The sequence below is a fragment of the Amphiura filiformis genome, chromosome 16 (genome assembly GCF_039555335.1).
Source record: "Amphiura filiformis chromosome 16, Afil_fr2py, whole genome shotgun sequence".
Classification (NCBI taxonomy): Eukaryota; Metazoa; Echinodermata; class Ophiuroidea; order Amphilepidida; family Amphiuridae; genus Amphiura; species Amphiura filiformis.
The window spans coordinates 6,450,545-6,473,220 of record NC_092643.1 but is presented as its reverse complement, the minus strand read 5'-3'; the positions used below and the strand labels follow the sequence as shown (position 1 = coordinate 6,473,220).

At 35.9% G+C, this 22,676-nt stretch overlaps 1 protein-coding gene across 4 annotated transcripts in view; it reads right to left on the bottom strand.

The window, feature by feature from the left end:
• LOC140135462 (cytoplasmic dynein 1 light intermediate chain 2-like) overlaps positions 1–22,676 on the bottom strand; it is a 58,700-nt gene that overhangs the window by 11,110 nt on the left and 24,914 nt on the right. For all 4 annotated transcript variants that reach the window (XM_072156968.1, XM_072156969.1, XM_072156970.1 and 1 more), the window contains exons 5-9: positions 9,793–9,983; positions 8,465–8,558; positions 3,609–3,744; positions 2,597–2,708; positions 1,746–1,850 (exon numbers count right to left, since the gene is read on the bottom strand). In XM_072156968.1, the coding sequence (XP_072013069.1) occupies positions 1,746–1,850; positions 2,597–2,708; positions 3,609–3,744; positions 8,465–8,558; positions 9,793–9,983 (638 nt within the window). The remainder of the gene's footprint in view (positions 1–1,745; positions 1,851–2,596; positions 2,709–3,608; positions 3,745–8,464; positions 8,559–9,792; positions 9,984–22,676) is intronic.

Below are 22,676 nucleotides of genomic sequence, written 5' to 3'. Positions count from 1 at the left end.
ATTCCGGTGTAGTCTTTTTTAGTACATGTGAAATGAGTTCTACAAAATAGTTTCTTTACCCCAGCGTATTTTGATAAATGTTACCAAAGTTGCAGTCATTTTTTTCATTGCTCTTTTGAGTCATTTGTTTTTTGGAGCTCCAATCTCAGGATTGCAAAATGTAGGCAAATCAAACTATTGAACTCTAATTGCAATAATTAATGGTAAAACATGTTTTTTGAGCCATGCTGCATGCTAGTGAAGCTCACTAGCCAATTTTGAAGTGTGCATGTCCAGACTGTGTAGTGCTGACATGGTAGTGAATTGGGAATAGGAATATTTCATCAACCAATCACAGGCATGTCCAGACCCACATGAGATGGCTACAGCGCTGAGAGCAAAACTGAGTTGAAACCGAGGATTTGATTAAGATACATCAAGCCAATGTGATCTTATTGATGACAAAACATTTAGGAATTCTGGTTGAGGATTATTCAACTGTTCTTCATATGGTCTATGATATGATTCTCCCTCATTATTATTGTTATTAAAGGACATTTCTATAGCGCTCTACAGATAACACAGCGCTTTTGCTCCAAAACAAAATACACAAGAAAAACAAAATAAAAACAACAACAAGAAATTACTGATTTGGAAAAAGATACGTCTTCGTTTAAAAGCAGCCACAGATTCCGCTTCTCTGATATAAACAGGGAGCTTGTTCCAGTGCTGGGGCCCGAAAACGGTGAAACAGCAATCCCCGGCTCTTTTACTGGAGCGAACTGTATAGAGCCTTGTTTTGTCAGATGATGAGCGAAGCCTGCGACTGCTTCTAGATGAATCTGGATGATTATAAACGTGACAAGATCTTGTAGATATGCCGGAGCAGTACCTGATATGCAGTTGTATATGTGCAACATGATTTTGAAATTAATTCTTTCTTTCACCGGGAGCCAATGGAGGGTATTCAACAAATCGGCAGAGCACCTGTCTCGTCCACATGCAAAGATGAGCCTAGCTGCCTTATTTTGGAGACGCTGCAGCCGTTTTAGGTCCATTTCACGGGCACCATACATGAGGGAGTTGGCATAGTCTATGCGAGACAAGACAAGTGCTCTGACGGCATGATGACATGCATCCTGACTGAGAAAACGTCGTATGCGCCATAAGTTACGGATGTGAAAGTCATGAGACTTTCAGAGATGTAAGTGAGGTAATGATCCACTCCCTGAAAATCATGTGAGCTGAAGGCGAGGTGTGCAACAGGGGGTCCATGTGGCAGAGCCCCTGTGGGGGTTCACCCCCTCGCCCCATCCTAAAAAAGTTTTTTTTTTGCTCTTTTTATGACAAATTATCATCATCCAATTCCATAAATGTAAAAAAAAGAAAGAAAAAAAATTCCGGAAGTCTTACATCTCTGGACTTTGTTGAGAGACACACCAAGGACATACGAGTAGCATCGCACACAGTGATAAAGTTACTTGCCTCTAGTGTACAAGGCTCCTAACAACCCAAACAGGGCCATTTGCTGAGGCATTGACTGGATAAACATCCGATGCATGCAGAAGGACTCTGTAGGTCTACCAATTGAGCCTGATTTTTTGGATGAAGTGGCAACTATCATAATACCAGCCAATTTTGGCATTTTTATCATCTCTAGGTCCTATCCATTTCATATAGGCCTATATAAAATTGCCCGCAGACGATGTCATCAAAATGGCCACCGTTTAAGGCGTGCACTTTAGACAGAAGGGTTTCTCATTTACCTGTGCTCCTTTACCAGGTGTGATACTTTTACTCAGCAACGTTTGTTGCTTTGCCAGGAAGACCTGCTCATCCTCTGCATTGATCTCTTTACTATCTTGTAAGGGCTATACAGAGAAAAGATGATATAACAATCAAACATCATGTAATTATTACATGTAAATTAAACACAACACAATAGCAGCTTCACCTCATTTTTCTCCGATTGACATTCTACAAGCTGGTACGATTGGGTACTCACGATGAAGAGGTAGTGGGTTCAAGCATATGGGCTCTTTAAATCATGATCTTCATCCTCGTCATCTCAGTAATGGTACATGTATCGGCTGAGGATGATCACAATTTATTACAAGCTAAGAACCTCATTTTTATCATGAGTGACATTCTACAAGCTGGTGAGACTGGGTCCTCATGATGAAGAGGTTGTGGGTTCGAGCTATAACGAGTCCTTAAATCATCATCTTCATCGCCATCTCAAATAGTTGTAATGGTATCTGGTGAGGAAGATATCAAATTTAGTACAAGCTAACAACCTCATTTTTCCCCAACTGACATTCCACAAGCTGATATGGCTGGGTACTTCATGATGAAGAGGTAGTGGGTTTGAGCCATATGGGCTCCTTGAATCCTGATCTTCATCGTCATCATCTCAAATAGTTGTAATGGTATCTGGTGAGGATGATCATAATTTAGTATGAGCTAACTTTTAAGTTCAGGTTCCTGTTCAGTGGTAGGTGTCTTGAATTGTTCATGCAACTGATTCTGATCTAACTGACACCAGAACAACTTACACAACTGTATAACTGTTGATGTGTGTTTCATCAAACAAAAGAAAACAAACTTTGAAGCCTACCTTTCTAATTATAGGTTTGTGTATGACATCTTCATAGGGCTGATCTGGATTTATATTAGGCATATTTTCATACAAGATACTGATCTTTTGAAGGTTGTCCCATCCTGAAGGCCTGCAAGGGAAATAAAACAAATGTCAGATAACGTCTTAGGCAATTTAGAATTGATGATACATGTATGCAGCAATGACAGGATCGATGATCTCTCATTATAACTATCACATGCAAGATATGCATGTCACAAGGTGTTTTACGATACTTGCCATCCACTTCCAAGAATTTGACTTTTTGCAGGTGCATTATTACTCGGCTCACAAAAATAGGAACTGAGTCCTTATTAATGGTCACATGCCAGTGAATTTAAAGTTGTGGGAGGACAAGATGTTGATTCAGCTATCAACTAAAGCATTTTGACCAAATACATCACACAAGTTTGTTAATCTAGTGGTATTTTTCAAACTGTTTAGTTTAATTTGATACACCTTGTAGTATAAATGAGTCTTTGGCCCAGAGTGTGCTTCTCCACATCTCTTGGTTTCAAAGGCAACTACTTACTGCAATATTATAACTTCAGTTCCTCAGCAGCAAGTATGGTCAGCTATTATATTGTCATGAATTCGGCAGACAACCGAATCCGGATTTAGCTTTTATTTATGTTATGCATGAATTATTTTTGAATCGGAGAACAAGGGATCAATGCTTTACATAATAGAGGGCAGCATATCAATTTTTTAACGGAAATTAGATGATAACAGAGTAATAAGTATACAAAGAGGGCGGCATACAGGTTTAGCTAGTGGTGCATCACAGTACAGTCGAGACAGGTAAAGCATTTTAATGCTTTACCTGTATCGACTGTACTAAAATCCCTTGCTCTCTAATTTAAAAATAATGCATGTGTAACATGAATTTACCAAAAGCCACATCCGGATTTGACCATCTGCCGAGTTCATAACGATATTTTAAGCACAAATTTCATGGAGATAAATAATAAATATTAAAGATGTTACTTACACAAATAGGGCATCCTTTTCTACGACCAGTGCTGGTGAACTAAAAGGGAATTCATATATCCTATGCAATAGGTATTTGTGCAACAAATCACAGTTTTTGTTCTCTTTGACTGAAACATAAAACAGGGCGGCACCATCTGATAACACAGAGGAGTTAAGGAAAAAACTCACAATTATGGAATGATCAATTTACACTGCCAAGCATCAAAACAAAGTACAGTACATCCACCTAAATTTCTTCCAAAAGCACAAAAATTGAATACAAAAGAACCATCAATCATCAAAATCAGGTATTTTTACCCCCCCCCCCCCTTCCATCTTGTTTTCTATTGCAAGTGGTTTAAGCTTTTAATGCCACAAGTTAATTGCAGTGAAACAGGTATTAACATTTCATATATCCTGGCCCACATCTTTTTTAAGTAGGTCAGATCTGTGTCTGTAAGTCTTGTTATTATCAGGTTATAAATAAGAATATTTTGTTGGATTTATTTTTTCAAACATACATGTACACACCCCACCCCCCCCAACACACACACAAGCATGTTGTGTATTTGTATTCCTGTGTCATTTTACTACAACATTCTTGCATTCCTCATAAGTACTAATTCCAGCAACAGGTGTTAAGTCAATTAAAATACACACCAAATATTGATGTGAAATTTCGCACAAAACTATGGACCTTGGCAATTGATGTAATCTCCAACCAGGCCCATTCAGTGATTTGCTCATCCGGACGATCTCAAAAATCGCAAAAATCAGATGTTGGTGCCTTTGTCATTGTCATAGGTGTGCTGACATAGCATGCTAGTGGTTCAACCGAAAGCTGTGTAAAAATAGGGCATTTACATGAATCTTTAATTTATATATTGACAGTATATAAATTTGCTCCATATATATAAAACGGGGCTTCAACTTCATCAATACTGCTGTTTTCTTTTGTTTTTTGCCAAATTACCAAATGACTATTTGAATGAATTATCCTTCACTTCTAAATAATTTTTTTTACACTTTCGCTGGGATTACTAAATGGGACTTTAAGTAAACACAGGCAAGAACCATCTTCATTTTATGCATTCTAGAGAAAGAGTAGACATTTGACCAGTGCATGTATGTCCATGGTTGTATGAAATACTTTGCAATATGCGTCTACAATTTTCAGGTCACTGCAATTGCACACACTTAACACACTCCCTGAATCTATGAGTAGCAAAGCACCACACTTGTCAAGTCTGGGTTCACTCCTAGCATATAAATCAGATAGATGTGATTGTAAAGTTAGCTCTGATCTATTAAAACGCTTTCCAATTACGTCACCTGCATCAAGCAGGTATTAAAATCAACATTCATGTGAGCTATTAAAACAATCTGGTAGATTTTAACCACTGATTTAATGTGCATGAGTGCATGATGCGTGAGTGCATCAGATTAAGCTGTTTAAATTTTCAGAGATATTCAATTAGCTTTCAGAGCAAATTTAGCCACAAAAATTGAGATGGACCAACCTGTATAAAACATTGTATTTGCAAATGAAGAGTTTGATCCGATGCAAAAAGAATCAAGCACAGTTATTTCTCCCCAGTTCTGATATCTGCAATAAATCCTAGCATTATGCATATATATTAGAACTGAGAATGTAACCGTGTTTAAAAAGATGATAAAAACGCATCTTATGTCAGAGACATTCTGTAATTCTTATGTTATGTTCCTTGATTTACTTCTAGTATCTTTTGTATGTATATAGGAAAGCAGATGAGCACTGCCGTTTTATTTGACAGACAGGTGGGTTTGAAGAGTTTCAACAAGTAAACAAAATAGATACTGCAACGGGGAGGGTGTCTCAACTTTGGTTTGGGTGAGGATGTGCAGCTGAGGCTCTGAAAAACTACCCAAATTTGACGGAAAACAGAATCAAAATTATACAATTGTTTGAAACATTATGCAAATTTTGCTAAAAAAAACGATGAGAAATTGGCAAATTTTTAGACAATTTTGAAACAATACCCTTGAGGGCTGTCAATCAACCAAAAATGGCTGAAAATGTGCCCTGAATCTGCTGCACATCCCTGTACCCTTGTTTCCATTAAGATATTTTGAATCAGTCCACTCGGAAAATAAAAGGACATATCTGCTGGTTAATAACAAAGCACATATTGTCTTTTTACTTGGAAGATATGTGGTTTTTAATTAATGCAGTTTCAACAAGTAAACAAGATTTGGTCTGATGGCAGCATCAGCTAGTCATTAAAGTAGTATATGATATGTATTCACTTGCTAAGGTAGACTTGTGGAAGCTGTAGGAGACAACTCAATGAAACTAAAAGCTATTCCAAGAACAGAGCTTGTCAATGCATATTATTTATCAATAGATTTGACTTATGATGACAAAATCAATGAAAATAAATCCCTAGATGGTATAGATTAAAAGAACAGAAAGGTGTTTAATTATTCTTTTCTCAGATCCGCATTCTTGTGATCCTCGCATATATTATTTGTGTCTCGTATCATCTTCCGCCCTGCATTCACTCCATCTTCTTAATTCAATGATAACATGAAAACAGTTAATTTTCCTTTTCAACTTTTTTTGGGTCTAATCCACAGGCAAAGTGACTGCACTATCAAAACAAGCATGTTGATCATTAATCAACAGTGTTTCTTCCTTGGTTAGCTTGAGGGAAATTATAATTTCTGATCATGTTATTTAATAATTGTTGCAGGTATTCATACAGGTAAAATTAAATATTTGCTTTTGTGGCAAAGGGTCAAAATGCAATTAGTTCATTGTGGCATTTTCTGTTATTAGAGAGCCAAGCCATTTTAAACTGCTTGTATACATATTTTCATTGTTAAACCCTTGGTGAAAAATGTTTCATATCGTCGGCCGTATCACATACTGACGTATTCGACATTTTTAACATTTTTGAGAAAATTGGTATATTAGTTTGTTATGTTCTAATCTATATATTCACCAAAAACCATGCCTCAAAATGGCTTAATTGGTAAGATATTAATTAATTTAATTATGTCGTATTTACAAAACCTTGAAATGCCCGCATCACATAACGACGTATTTGCCGATCACCTATAATGCGCAAGCCCAGTATATCGTATCTGCAATTTGAAGAATTTGCCGTTTCACATACTGACGTATTTGCATAACGTATTTGGCGCGACTTTGTCATTTCACGGCAAAATTGCTGTTTTGTCCTTTTCACATACTGACGTATTTGCGCAACTGTTTCACATACTGACGTATTTGCGAGACGTATTTGTCATTTGAACGGCGAAATTGACATTAGTCTTTTTCACATAGTGACGTATTTTATTTAATATTGATTTTTGCAGAATGAGTTATGCTCTGATAGTGATAAGTGAATTATATTGAAAATATGGTATATTTGCATGACTGTTAACCTGGTTTTAATCGACCATAATATTTTAATCAAGATTATAAGGCAAATGAAAATCGCTAAATTTTCAAGTTCGATTTTCTCGAAATGCGTATTTTGCAAATACGTCAGTATGTGATGCGGCCGACGATATGTAAAGAGGACACCACACCAAATTTCACCTGTGCCCTAATAATGAAACCACCCACACACAATATCTGTTGAACAGTGATAAAAAGAGCTGATTTTTGTTTAGCAGGTGGTTCTTTTAATTACATACAAAATAAATTCACCGTACTCTCCTACTTAAGTTGTAAAATTCACAAATTTAAGGGTAATTGATGAAAACCCTGCTTAGCATATACATGTGTCTGTTATCAGAGAGTCACGCCACGCTCACGTCTTAACAGTATATGTCAGGTTATCAATGTGCAATTGACAGGTCTGTAACCATTTTGGCTTTTAGTTTCACTTGGCATGTAAATAGACTAGCCACAAGGCTTATTGTCAAGGGAAGCCTGTACAGACTGCTATTCTTTCATCCTGCCATGATGCTCTTCTTTTATCTTGTCATGATGTAATCTTAGCAACATAGCTCTTACTATTATTCCAAATTGTCTTCTTAATAAAGTACTGTAAGCTTTAGAATAAATCTTTACGAGAAATACAATTCCTGGACTAGTAATAAAAACCTAATGCAAAGTGAGGGGCCTCTTGTTCTGTATCTCCATGTAAATAAAATTGTTTCACAACACAAACTTTGCCAATTTAAATCATGGACTATTCAAATTGCATATTTCAAATAAGGGCAATTTTTCACTCTGCGCATTTTGTACAAAATGTTCTCTAACTGCATTGTAAATAATCAATTTTTAAGTGCGAGTGACATACAGAGACATTCCGCAAAAAAACACACACAAAAAAACACTACCAGTATTATTGCATTTCTGCTCCAAGCATTAATTAATATAGGCGACGACAAGAAAATGCCAAAAGCCAGTGAAAACAAGTAGCATGCCGGTGAAAGCAAGATGTGTGTTTGTAAACAACTTGTGCATAATATGGTGAATAAGTACCAGCTTTATTCAGTGCCGGGAAGCTGACTTGCCGTGGAGGAGGTGTAGCGATTGCCTTGCAGCAAAATCATAAGGAGGAGCCTTGTCATAGTTGCTGCGAAATAGAGATGGGCACTTCAGCCTGTGAATACAGGTTCGTCCCCTTTACCTTTTCATTACGTCGTTGGGCAGGAAAAACCTCCTATGTATCATTGGCCCCTGAATATGTTTAAAGCAAAACCTCCTATGTAACCTGTTGGCAGTTTTGCTTTAAACATGTTCAGGGGCCACAAGCACATATCCTGCCCAACGATGATACCATCAACATGCAAATAATCAGGAAAAGTGTGATGATAGTGTGAGCCCATGGCTAACAATTGCTAAATTTCCCTATAAGTCACAATAATGAAGGATACAATTTAGGCAAAACTTTCTGACATGTTGCTGGATGAAGTCTAGTTGTTCATCTTTAAAGTCATGGTCCTTTTCGAGACTGGAAATGGCATCGGACTGCAAAGACAAATTAAACACAAAACAATCATTGTTACAACATCAATATGTAATGTTCATAAAATGTTTTTCAATTTTATTTAAGCAGTGAAAAAACAGAATTGATGGAAGGTTAGCAGTCAAGTTAGCGAAAGGAGTTTGAGTCCAAGCAGGTGTTGTTATGTAGTTCATATGAAAAAATGAGCCAGTTGGAAATATCCCTGGATAATGATATGTATCCATATCACATACCCATCCTCCTTAAAATATTAAAAAACATATAAAATGTATACATATCTTTGTTACAAATGGTAAATTTTTTCCCAGGTTGAGTAAATGCCTTACATTACCATACTAGCAGTCAGCAATTGACAGATAAACTGCTGTTGACTTCTGATCAATATACTGGCTAGAAGGTTTTCTGATAGAGCAATCGGTTGCAATCAAAATTATATGATAGCAAAATGCTAAACTTGTTGTCCTTGCAGTGACTGCTTTATCTATACGATCACAAGTGTGGCTCAACTGAGCTGTAAAAGATTCATTTGCTCTATCCCAAAACATCTGTAACTTGTTACCTCCTCAACACTCAAAATTATTGGGCTACAGTAAAAATTTGTTAATAAGCACATAAGTTGCTCGGACAAGAACAAATTTTAGGGTAGTTTGATAAACTTTTCCAAATTTGTTCTTGTCCGTGCAACTCCTTAATACATGTAGGCACACATGCTTATTAACAAAATTTTTACTGATTTCCAGTTGAAATCCATAAACCCTCTATGGAAGTCATTACCTTAATCTTCCACACTGGGGGTTTAGATTTCAAATATAATCTCTCATTCAGGAAGCCCTATTTGAAATTCATAATCCATATGTGGAAGATTAAGGTAATGTCTTCCACAGGGGGTGTATGGATTTCAACTAGAATAGCCCAATTCGCTGTCCAAGTGACGTAATAATCGGATTAACTACCATAGCAATGGATGAATACAATTTTTGACTATATCGCCTTGCACCACGACGTTTACGCGGTACCTATACATTGAACCATATCATCACTCGCACCTGTAAGATAAGTATCTTTGAAAAGAGCGGTATTGTATTCAATCTATGATTGTGATGAGGTGATGAGTGCAACCTGCTTGTAGTGCAGGGCAATATAGTCAAAATTGGATTCATCTATTGCTATATGGTGGTTAAACCGATTTAATATGTCACTTCGACAGCGAATAAACACATGTATGCACACACTAACCTTTGTTATAACTACTACTAATGGTATGCCCAGGTTATGTGTGAGTGTGGTGTCACCCAGTGGTAAGAGAACTTTATCTTCTTCACTGCCTGCACCCCCTGGACCGCTGGGATTGGACGTTGTCGTTCTTCTCGGTGATTTGGCATCGTCTCCTTCTTCTGGTTCTTGATATTCTTGGAATTGTCTAACCACTGCACAGAAAAGATAAAAATAAACAATGAATGATTATTTTGATCTGTAAAAACATTCATGCCTCAATTTTGATAAGTCTGATATCTGGACACCTACAGTTTGATCAACTCGTAATCGACAGGAATTGTTAGGCTTTTAATTACCATTACGCCAAAAAGTAGACCAACATTAAGAGTAAGATAGTTGACCTGTCTGGTCTACATGTATAACGAGCATGTTAAAGAAAGTAGACATTTGAAGTATAGGATTTGAATTAATTATTTATGATGTTTCTGGTGAGATGTCACAAGACCATTCTCCAAATAAAATATATTGATTATTATTCTGCCATGTTTTAAGGCCCGCCGATTACAACCTGATCATACTAATTACTATAGTCATGATATATTATCCCATCAACGATTTACTGGGAGAAAGTCATTCAAAAAATCTTTAATGTGACAATCCATTCCATTTGCGTTGAACAAGAAGCATATAATTTTGAGTATGAATTCTGAAGCGATTTATCGTGTGAATGACATTTCTTTGTCCTCTTAATATGTCTAGAAATTTATCTGGACGGTCCATATTTTTCACCGTGGGAAAGAAAAATCAGGTCTCCGGACAATCCAGTTATTGAATCTGAATGAATGGTAGCTATGTACATGTATGTAATTAGCATGCTTGGTATATTACTGGAGAACCAATTTAAAACTCGTACAAATTTTTTTCTATCCTAAATTAGTGGAGAAAAATGTTCCTAATAATAATATTATGCAATTTACAATATGCTGTCCATGAAGTAAAATCTATTCAGTGACACAGACAATCAGCTCCTTGATATGAGAAAGTAGTAGTTGAGTCCACACAACCTGTTATGAAAAACCTTTAATTCAATAACAAGTACTTTTATAAATCCCAAATGCTCACTCAGAACCGGCTCTACATCATCGACACACCTTCAAAGATGTCATCGCAAAGCAATTACTCCATAGATGCGCAAGTCTATCACAATAAAAAGTGTTCCATTGCATCAAGATTGGAAGATGACGGGAATGAATTTTGGGTGAAATTATTTTATGATGTCATACAACACACAGAATCTTGGCAAGATAGGAAACTTTCTGTACATTAATGTGCAGTGCCAACAACTGTTAACAGCGGTTTAATTAGCAATTAAAAGCTTTGGAGCTGAGCAAAATATAAGCCAGTATTGAAAAAGGAATGATATGGGGATTTCCATGTTTTATCAATGGCATTGTACCTATAGCCTTTCTCATATCCTACATTAAAAGCAGATTCAGACTCACGATGCAATGCAGCGATGTTTTGAAACTGATATATATTGTTATATTATTTATTAATTACTGTTTTATTAAATTAAATTCTTTAGTGCATCTGTGGTGTGTGGGGGGTGTGTGTATATGGAGGGCTGATAGTTCGGGTGGGGGTGTATGTAAGGGGTGTGTGTGTATGTAAGGTGTGTGTGGAGAATGTAGGGGTGTGTGTGCTGTGTGACTGAGATTTTGCCTCAACAAGTGCAAAAAATTTTTTTTAAATAAATTTTATGGTGTTTTCATGTATATTTTATATGTTGTTTATGTCTTTTAATGTAAACATTGCAAATGTAATATTTCATGTAATTTGGCCTACGGGCCACAAATTTGAAATAAATTTAATCTGAATCTGAATCTGAATATCTGAGCCAGGTTTTTAAGAGCTCGGTGGTGAAAATTCTCATCGCGCATTGGAAATTTCGGTCTGCTATGAAGTTGGATTTTGTTCAACATTGCAGCCATGCACACTGGAAAATCAAGGTCGGCAGAATGACCATAAAAGGAGATGCAGACCCACATGCTTTTAAAACATTGCAGTATTGCGCGATGAAATTGAAATGTACATTTTGATTTCATCGCATCATATCGGACTGTGATGTGGAGTCTGAATGGGACTTTACTTTGTAATTACTTCTCCCTTGGCAAACTGCATGTCTCCATACCATCAAACTATTTTAATTGTTTGCCTCAATTGCCTGCTCTGTTTTGTTTTGAAAAAGGTGTAACCAGGCTAACCAATAACACCAACACCTACAGTTCACACATTTACAGCTCACAACCACACACAAGTATACTTTAATGCTGTTATTTTTGTTTTTTTGCTTTTTGCAATCAATACATTGTTGGAAATTCCATTAGTTGTATATTTCACAGAATTTATGTTAAACATAAAAATATGTAAATCTCTTGCATATAAAAATATAATTTGTTTGTAGCTTAAATTTTTGCAAGATCTCTACAACCACTTGTACAAATTCATGAAAACGCTCATCAAAAACAACTCACTATCTATCCACCTTAACACCATTAAAATTGTAAAATTTCACGTAATTTTGTAATTTGTGCATACTTTATGAGGTTGTTGATTGGGTCACACCCATTTAACCCCCTGAGCACTACCTGCCGATCTAACATTGCCTCTGAGTGGTCAATTACATGATATCTTCACTTTAATCACCAATCAAAAAGGAGCTTTGCAATAATTCACCCTAATTTTTTTGCATGGTAAAATTATTCTAACAATGTTGCTGATTGGCCAATTGATAATGAAAACTTCTTTTTGGCCAATCGGCAGGTAGTTCTCATGAGGTTAAAGAGGGCAAATTTTTTATGTAGGCATACAAATTCAGGAAAACAAAGTGCCATGCTAATAAAATAATAATGTATATTTTATTGAAAGTGTGTAAAAAATGTACAATTATTGTCTATTTCATTACAAAAATCAGAAATTTTTAAATTATTTCAAATACCCTACACTACAGATACATGTAAATGTACATACATGTATGTACATGTTCATTACAAATGTGCATCCTCCATAGTGACATGTATTTTTGTATGCCATATGCTCTACCTTGCCCTAGTTAGTAATGCTTTTTCCCTAAACCTAGCGACTCGTCAAATGTTGGCATAACAGATGGGAGAATGTTGCATCAAGGAATTTGCTAATAAATTGTTCAGTATGCGACTGTATTGTCTCAATGGAATGAGCTTGTATGAGCTTATTTGAGGAAAAATGACGCTATAAAATGAGTTGGATAGCAACCATACATGTATTTGATTCTGTCTTTCTGTACCATACTGTGCTTACTCTAGGGTAAAAATAAAAAAGAAATTTTTCCTCCCGATCTGTTCATAGGCTTCTTAACCACATTGTAAACACTACATTTGACTGAAATGCACATGACAATTCAATCAATAATTTCTAAAACATACATTTGTATACATCATTATAGCCCTAATAATTGAAATCAAAAGAATTAGCATTCTCAATTTGAATATCTCAAACTTGGTTTTTCACAACATCTTGGACATCATCTGGCTTTATTCCCATCACATTACTTACTCCACTTTAAAACTACAGATGGGAAGAATGGTTTTTTTCTTCCATCTTTTTATATTGTTTTATGCACACTTGTGTGTGCTGCTTGTTTTTCAAATTTATGTTCAATCCATGAAAGGTGTTTAGCACAGGAAAAATAGTGTCTAGGATCTTATTGACTTTAGAGCTCCGGATCTGTAAGTTTGAATATCAAGCCTACACAAGTAAATCACACTGTAATAATAAATGGCAGAGTTATTCCTATCATTGAAAACTGAATTCATGAATTTATTATTTTCATTACATTTTCATATCAGCAGGGTGAAAATAATGTTATTACAAGCAAACCACAGCGGCTCAGAGTATCAAATGACAATGACATCTAAAATAAGACTAGTGCAATGCCACTGTTAATATGAATCAGAATAGTGACAGTAATTGAACAGCTTATGGTGATAGCATAATATGTGCTTGATGTAGGAAAACAACCAATTTCACTACAGAAAATTTATTCGATAGTCAGTGTTTTGACACATAAATACACGTACATAGTTTTGATTCCATGGAGGGAGTAACTTGAGATATGTCATTTGTGGTTGTGCCCCCCTTCTCTGATCCAGACCTCATCACTTGCCCGGGTTGTCCCTAATCCTGATCCAAACACCCCTAAGTTAATAATTACACATCACCCCCATTCCTGATAATGCTGACATCTCGCCAACAGTCTCCAACAATTAATGCTAATCTCAGCACCTCCCCCCCAGTCCCAATCCTGTTCCAACCCTCAACTAATTTTGAAAAGCAGGTTTTAATAATCTGGAGTTTAATCCATTGTCCCAATCCTGATCAGCACTCTTTAGTATTATCCAGATCCAAACCCCTAATTCTTGTGCCAAAATTAACATCCAATTTTGGCCCAAGTCCTGATCCAAACCCATAACTCTTACTAATCTACAGGCACCTCATCTGAGACCTAAATCCTGATCCACTTTAACTCTTTACATGTATATGTAGATGCTAATCTCGACCCCAGGACCATATTACAGCTTAACCCAAGCATCTGAAGGATCTTGCTTGCCAGGTACCACTTGATTGTGTGATTTCTTGTGTCATACACTGGTTTTACTAGAACGTCTTGTGTTTTGCATCTGGGGGAATAATCCAATTTTTATAAGCTGAGTGCAAATTGAACCAGCTCTGGTCTCTCACAAAACAACCGATGTATCTTTAAAATGAACGTTAAATTAATTTACATTGACTAAAATAATATCCTCAGACTTAATCAGCATAATGCATTATTTTGTGCAACCACTTCAGGGCTCCATACTTTGAGCTGTTCACTTTTGAAACAAATTTAATTTACTATTTTCACAGAATTTCCAACGCTCATCTTTTTACCAATTATTGGTACATTAGCTTGCTATACTAGCTTTTCTTGCTTTAAAACAATGTTTATATCAACATATTATGTTAATGAGATTTACAATCGCTAATACCAGAGTGAACCAACTGAAAGTAAACTTGTGAAATTAAATTTTCCATAAAAATTAATTAAATTGTATTAATTTGTATTGAACCATCTGTTTCAAATTGAATTTAGAAATTAAATATTTCAGTCTGGCATTTTCAAAGTGATCTACCGCTACATTCAAATAAAAAGGTGTAGGAATAGCTTAAAACTTTTCCCTAATGCTGTTTTCGGTCTTATCATTTACAGCATATTTTAGCACACCCACTCTTTAGTTACAATATGTCAAAATCTGAGAATTTTTAAGATTTCTTAGAATTTCTGATTTTAATAGCGAATCACTGTTAGTGCCTTTAAAGAAACCCGGGATAGAAACGCGTCTCGTAGAGATAAAAAAGTATGTTTGAATCGAGATGATTGAGACTCTATCGAAATACATCTATAGGCCTAATTCTATGATATTATTAAACTGCTGACAACAATATTCTATGGAATAGATTTCACAGTAAATAATTATAGACAATATCTCAAAATCAATATTTCCTGATAAAATAATTACTGTTGGTGAACACATCAGATATGCGCAATCAATATAATCAGTATTGATGCAATATGTTCAGGGTTGAATGAATCCCCGGGATTGCTGCTATATGATCTGGGTTATCATAACAGTGTTATCATTGAATCAAAACTGTGAAATTTATACATCAATAATGCTTCACCAATGACAATATTGATAACAACAACAATGACAACAACAACAATGACAACAACAACAACAACAACAACAACAACAACAACAACAACAACAACAACAACAACAAATAAATGTTGAAATATGGATGTTTTCTTAAATTTCTTAGTCCGTCTACCAGTGTTGTAGTCAAGACCTCTATGTCCGAGACCGAGACCAAGACCTGCCCGTCCGAGATCGAGACCGAGACCGAGACCAAACCTTCCGAGACCAAGACCACCCCTTCCGAGACCGAGACCTCTAAGTTCGAGACCAAGACCGAGACCGAGACCTTGCTTTAATCCCCTGGGATACTCAAGTTTGGTTTGGGTAGGGGTGTGCCGCTGAGAATTGGAAAGGGAACCCATCATTGTAGTTGTACCAACTATTCAAGAAATTTGGACCTGCAGTTAACACTTTTTGTCTTAATTTTTAAAAATGTTCTCCAAATTTTGGGAAAATTCCAAACATTTTGGCGATAGTGGAGGCAAAATTAGGCTAGTGTGTGAAGGACTAGAAACACCAGTTCGTGAAGCACGCAAAATTGAGCAATTTTACCATATTTGAGCCCAAAATACACTTGTTTTTCGTGCTGAAAAGAAGATGCACACTGCACAGGGCAACTATTTGTTCATCTATTTTGCTTTTGTGGAGAATGTTCACCTTGCAAAAGTTAAGTGGGATCCTCGCTTCCACCACCTGCCCACCTATGTTTAATCATGAACTGAAATTGGAAGCTCACATCCGAACAAGCTCACTTATGATTCATTTATAACTTTTTATAACTTTATAAATTGATTTCTGTATCTTTATTCTTAACAATTTCTTCAACATTCATTGCAATTTAGGGTAAGGAATAAATAATGAACAACAACAGAAAATCATATCTTTTTCTTCAGGTCTCGACAGGTCTCGAACAAAAAAACGTTCGAGACCGAGACTTTTGAGGTCCGAGACCGAGACTTTTGAGTTCCGAGACCGAGACCTTGACATCCGAGACCGAGACACTACAAAAAAGGTCTCGAGATGGTCTCGAGACCGAGACCTGGTCTCGAGACCTACAACACTGCCGTCTACTAGTTTAAAGATTTGTTGGTAGCGTTGGATGCTACGTAATTTGTAACAGTTGTTATTCAAATTTCATTGGAAATGGCAAGAAGAAATAAATAGAAATTGTGTGCTTGTCTGATGGACAACCACTTTGTCATTTTATGCTGTATGCAAGTTGTTTTGATTATCTTTCGCGGACGACCAGAAAACCACTTAAATCTATTCAGGTTTCCTAGTGTCTACAGTATGGTTTGACAGTGTTTATTTACTGGTGCTTAAGGGGGTACTACACTCCTCGATAATTTTGTGTCAATTTTTTCATTTTTCTCAAAAACTAATAACACAGTGGTAACAAAAGTTACGTATATTATAGGGGCAAGGAATCCAATTACTACACTTGAATTTCCGTGACCCAAGATATGCGGTTCGTTATTTATGCTAAGAAAAGAGGTACCGCTACAATGTACCTCATTTCCTATCATATATACTGAACCGCTTGTCTTGAGTCACTGAAATTTCAGTGTAGTAATTGGATTTCTTCTTAATAAAGGCCCTTCACAATTAATTCTTAGTTTCCTGTTTCATGGTTGAAAACCAGGGATGAGGCGACTTTTAATTATTAATTATTAATTATCTTTTATTTTCTTTATTTCAAAACAAGTGGTCGCAACCTACATCAAGCCATTTTGACAAGGAGCGTGCATTTAATTATTTTACTACTATGTTTGATTTTATACATAAGTAATGGTACAATTAGGTTCTATGTTTATTCATCATTATAGATGATATCGTTATGAATACGCAGACGGCGAATCCGGATTAAATCTTTTGGTAAATTTATTTTCTGAATGCATTACATTTGAATTAGAGAACAAGGGATCAATGCTGTACATGATAGAGGGCAGCATATCATTTTTTAACGGAGACCAGATGATAACAGCATAAATAAGTAATCAAAAGAGGCGGCATACAAGGTTAGTTGACGGTGCATCACAGTCACGATCACCGACGGCAACTGTTAAAAATCGATATGCTGCCCTCTATAGATATAGCATTGATCCCTTGTTCTCGAATTCAAATGTAATGCATGTGTAAAATGAATTTACCAAAAGCCGAATCTGGATTCGGCCGTCTGCCGTATTCATAACGATATGATCAAAACCAGAAAGTAGCAAATGGTAGTCATTAAAAGTTATTTTTAAAGAGAAAATCCAAAATATAAATAAAATAATTAAATATTTTGCAATTCTCTACTTTGGACGCGGGCGGGAAACAGGAAACTAAGAATCAATTGTAATTGGCCTAATATACATAACTTTTGTTACCAGTGTGTTATTATTTTTTGAGAAAAATGCAAAAATAGTCACAAATTTACCACAGGGGTGTAGTACCCCCTTAACTTTCAGAAATGTTTGGGAGGCTGGTCTAAAGATGAAAATTAATTAGGCCATTCATCCACTGATGATCTCATTAACTCCTCTCTTACAATGTACACACTACTGACACCCTTAATTTTTGACAAGAATATTGGCAACAAGACTGAAAACGCATGCACAAAATGTTTATTCTAGATGCAAATTTCATATATTTCCCATTTAATTTTCCCCCCATAAGTTTAAATTTTCTATGGTTTCCCACCTTTTCCCAGTCATGTTTGACATATTTTTTCTCTTTTAGCTTTCATAGCATAAAAATCTGTACAGAGTACATGTACTTATTCTGGCAGTATGACAGTTTTACACACATTCTACTCAGGGATAAAATTTTATTGCCATAGAAACAAATTTAAATGACAATTTACAATTTGATAGTAATTTCATAGTGCGCTACTGCTGATAGTAATTTCATGTTTATATCACCTAAAGACCCTTGGTCTAACATCTGGCATTAGTCACAATGATAGCCTCAATATTCCAGGAATGGTGGTTTTACTGTGTTCAATTTATGCATTGCATAGTACATAAAGCCTGAGTTCTGTTTAATCATCCAATGGCCACTTGAAGAGCCTGCGCATCAAAAAAATTAATGATGTACATGTAGACGAAAAACTCATCAATACAAAATGAAGTGTAATCGTGGGACGTGCCTTCAAATCCTAGCATATGCCACAAAAATAAAATCATGCATTGCATCAGTAATGAATTATCAGCCTTAGTGTGTAAGGTAGATTCCCCATCCTCACATAAATTCTAAAAATGTAAGCATTTTATAAATGTATGCATATAGGCCTAATGAGTAAACACCTGAGAATGTATTAAGTTATATTATTTTGCCCTAACGGAAATACTGAATCAACACAGACATTAATTACCTCACCACATCTTCCCAATATACATGCGCTTATTAATATCTCAAAGCTGGGCTTACTTATAAATGAGGCAAGCAGCGTCTTGCACAAAGCGTATTGCCCCTTCCTTCCTTCCTTACAATTTAATATCTGCGATTATTACACCAAACTCAGACAGACTAATCAATTTATGATTCGAGAATTCAATTTTGTGCAATATTTTGTGTCTCTCCGGATTAAATTGCTCTTGTATGTTGCGGCAATCATGGTAATACCATTCATTTTGTCGGGGGTAAACTGTTCATAATGGTATTTTATTAGCCACTTCATAACCTGTTAGTTCTTATGATTGATGGTCTCATAATGAGATGAGACTAACATTAGTAAGCAATCAACTCATGACATGATCTAACAGCATTTCTGATTGGTTGAGAACTTGAAATGCTCATTTCAATTGCCAATTACGACTAGGCTTTTAAACTATTCATAGTCAAACTTGCATTTGCAGATGATCTTATTAATACCCTCCTTGATTGGTTCAAAATTGGACATAATATTCATTTTAGCCAATCGGCAGGTAGTTCTCATGGGGTTAATTAGTTAAAACCTCGATCAAACGAACAAGACCTTAAATGAGAATGCTATAACAAAAGGCTGATTACTGTGAAAGAAAATAAACAAATTACTATTTCAAGAGCAGTACCATCTAAATTTAACCAGAGTTCTGATTTTAATCCATGTCAAGAGACATCATGACTTCCTGTGTTCAAGAGCAGGCCAGAAAATTGGTCATACCACGATAAAAGGTCTTACCACGCATATTGAGACTATCATATTCATTTCTGAATATTTACTAATTTAGACCACAAAATCAGATTTCCTTTTTATGACACTAACTGATCAGAGCAGTTGAAGCATCATTACAAATCTCTTGCTTCATTTAAAATTAAAGCATGCAACTTAATGACAACGCTAAAGTTTGATGTGGGCCCTATAAATTTTCCTTTGATTAATTACTATGTTCAGCAGTTGGTAATTCCCAAGTTTTTAAATTCTTTTTCATTTTTTTTGGAAATGTCTGTTGCAAGAATGTACAAATGTACCCTGACTATAATTAAGGCCCGGCAAAAAACAAGATCTCGCTTTTCACGCCGTGATTCTCGCTATTAACCAATTATCTCGCTTTTAAGAAAGTTCCCAAGCAGTATACTTACTGTAAAAATGTTGCTTTATGCCATAAAAGTTCGTTGAATTCCACGAAATGAACTTCAACATCGGAAAAGAGTGCAGAATTCAACAGCATTGCAACCACATTGCCTGTGCAAAACCCATGCTTTACTTAATAAAAAATGACATTTCATTGCAAATGAGTTCAAGTTTAGGCCAAATATCGTTATATTTATTGAATTATTGGAATATTTTGACTATAAATAGGGATAACCATCAAAATTTCATGTTGCCCCTATTGCTACAAAATATTGTTTTCTGGATAGAAGTCATCAATAGAAGTATTTTGGTGGTTAAATTGTCAAAATCGGTCAAAAACTTTTGAATTATGAATTTTCAAAGTTTCCCATTCTGACCGGTCATTGGAGCGAAATAAAATGACAAGGTCCAAAAATATCAATTCGAGCAAAATTGGCATAAGCATATATTTACCTTTATATATTTCTTTATTTTAACATATTTATGCAAACATGAAACAAGCATATTGTGAAAGTATCAAAGGGGTTTCTTATGAAATGGCACTTTACTAGTCAATGGCATAAATTATTTTTTCAAACCGAGGCATTGAAATCATGCATTTAGAGAACATTTTGCCAAAAATCATCCAAGATGGCCGATATGGCACAAAATCAAAATTGCAAAATCAAAGTCCAGGTAAACTTTTTTTTTTCACAACCAAAAATTTCAATGTTATTGGGTTTAATATGACCAATTAGTAGGTGTATGCAAATTAAATCTTAAGTGTCATTGAAGGTCATTGACTCATTCACAACAATAGAGGTTATCCACTTCACTCATCATGCTCATGTGTGACTTCTAACAAAAGGTGCTGATTCCCGTAGTATTCATCATTCAAAACAATTCAATACATGACCTCGGGGTTACCTGCATGACTTTCGCGGGCTATTTTGAAACAGTTATGGTTGCACATTCAGGTACTTCTTTTGAAAGTTCTAAACAAGGTATAGCCAGCAGCAAGTTGTATATGGTATAGGCCTAAATATAAGAAAACGTTTAGGGTTGAAATCAGGTGAAAAATACATCGAATGGGCACGAAACTTCACATTTATGTGCAGAAAGGTGTCTTCTTACCATGATTCGAAAGGAGTATGGAAATTCCAAAGGGAAGCTGGTGATTTAATTTGTAACTCGAGATCTGCTTGTTCATTTTTTTTTTTTTTTTACAGAGGGTATGATAGAGGTATTACTGGCAACTCTGCCAAATTACAGCTCAGTAGGCCACGTTTTTCACCTGAAATTATTGACATGAATATTTTGTGCCATTCTTGAGCAGTGCTGAACTCAGCCACTGGCAATTAAGCGCACTGTGGCGATGGACCAAATTTGACTCGCACTTACAAGAAAATGAAATAGGTTATGTTGCTGTAATTTGCAAGATAGTTACAAAATATAATTGGCATTAACTTCCCCAATTTTTACAGAAAAATATTGAAAAATAAAAGAATGGGATCAATTTAGAAATGTCTGTGCAAGCAGTGCACAGTTGAGCTCCCTGCATGTCTATGGGAGTGTTCTAATCAAGTTGATGGTTCATTGGTCATCCCTACTATAAAACATAATTCAAGGTAAAATTTTTGTCACTTTTTTGCCGACTGATGACAAGGCGGTAAAGGAAGCACATCCTCCCACTTCAGTTCTGTTGACATTGACCTAATCTGAACAACAGAGGGCAGGCCACAGTATTTTTATTTTTTTATTTTTCGGATCAATTCGTATTTTCGGGGCATTTTAAAGCTTCTTGTGCCATTTTCCGGGGGAAATCTCGCTTTTCAATACTTTGGATCTCGTTTTTTACTTCAAAAAATTGCGTTTTTTGCCGGGGCCTAACTATAATCAATACTATATATGTTATATGTGCAGCTAACATTAATATCAAATTGTGGCTGTTTAATACACACCAGTCTAACTGAAGTCAGACATACTTAGTAGTCTCTTGCACATGTGTGATATGTGGCCAATTTTAACAGCAGCCAGAAAATATAGAAATAGAATATGTGAATACAGAAAATCTTATTTTCTTGCCGAAACTTGAATTGAGCCACATAAAATGTATAGACTGAGGGAGGACTTAGCAACAGGGTGGGAAAACAGGTTGCTGCTCCTCTGGAAAGATGTAAGCTTAGGAGAAAATTGGCATCACCAGATCTACACAGGTCCTGAAATGTCGGGGAAATAATTCCGTATTTTTCAAAATTGACTAATCTGTCTAGAAAATAGTCCCAAACAGAAATGTTTGGTAGACTCATAACCGGTGCGATCTTACCTTTCCGATGTTGATTAAGATACTTCTTGCATCGATCCCGAGATGCGGAAAACCAATAGTCATTTTGTCCCACATAAATGAATAAATAACAAAAACCCCGATCCCCGGTGGACTCACCCAAAAGGTGACGTCACACCATATGATAAATCCCTTATCCGACTTGGGATCCCCTACCGGACCAAACTTGTAGGGGTGGCGGGGTCGGGATAATCAACATCGAAAGGTAAGATCGCACCGGTTATGAGTCTACCAAACATTTCTGTTTGGGACTAGACTCAGTACACGG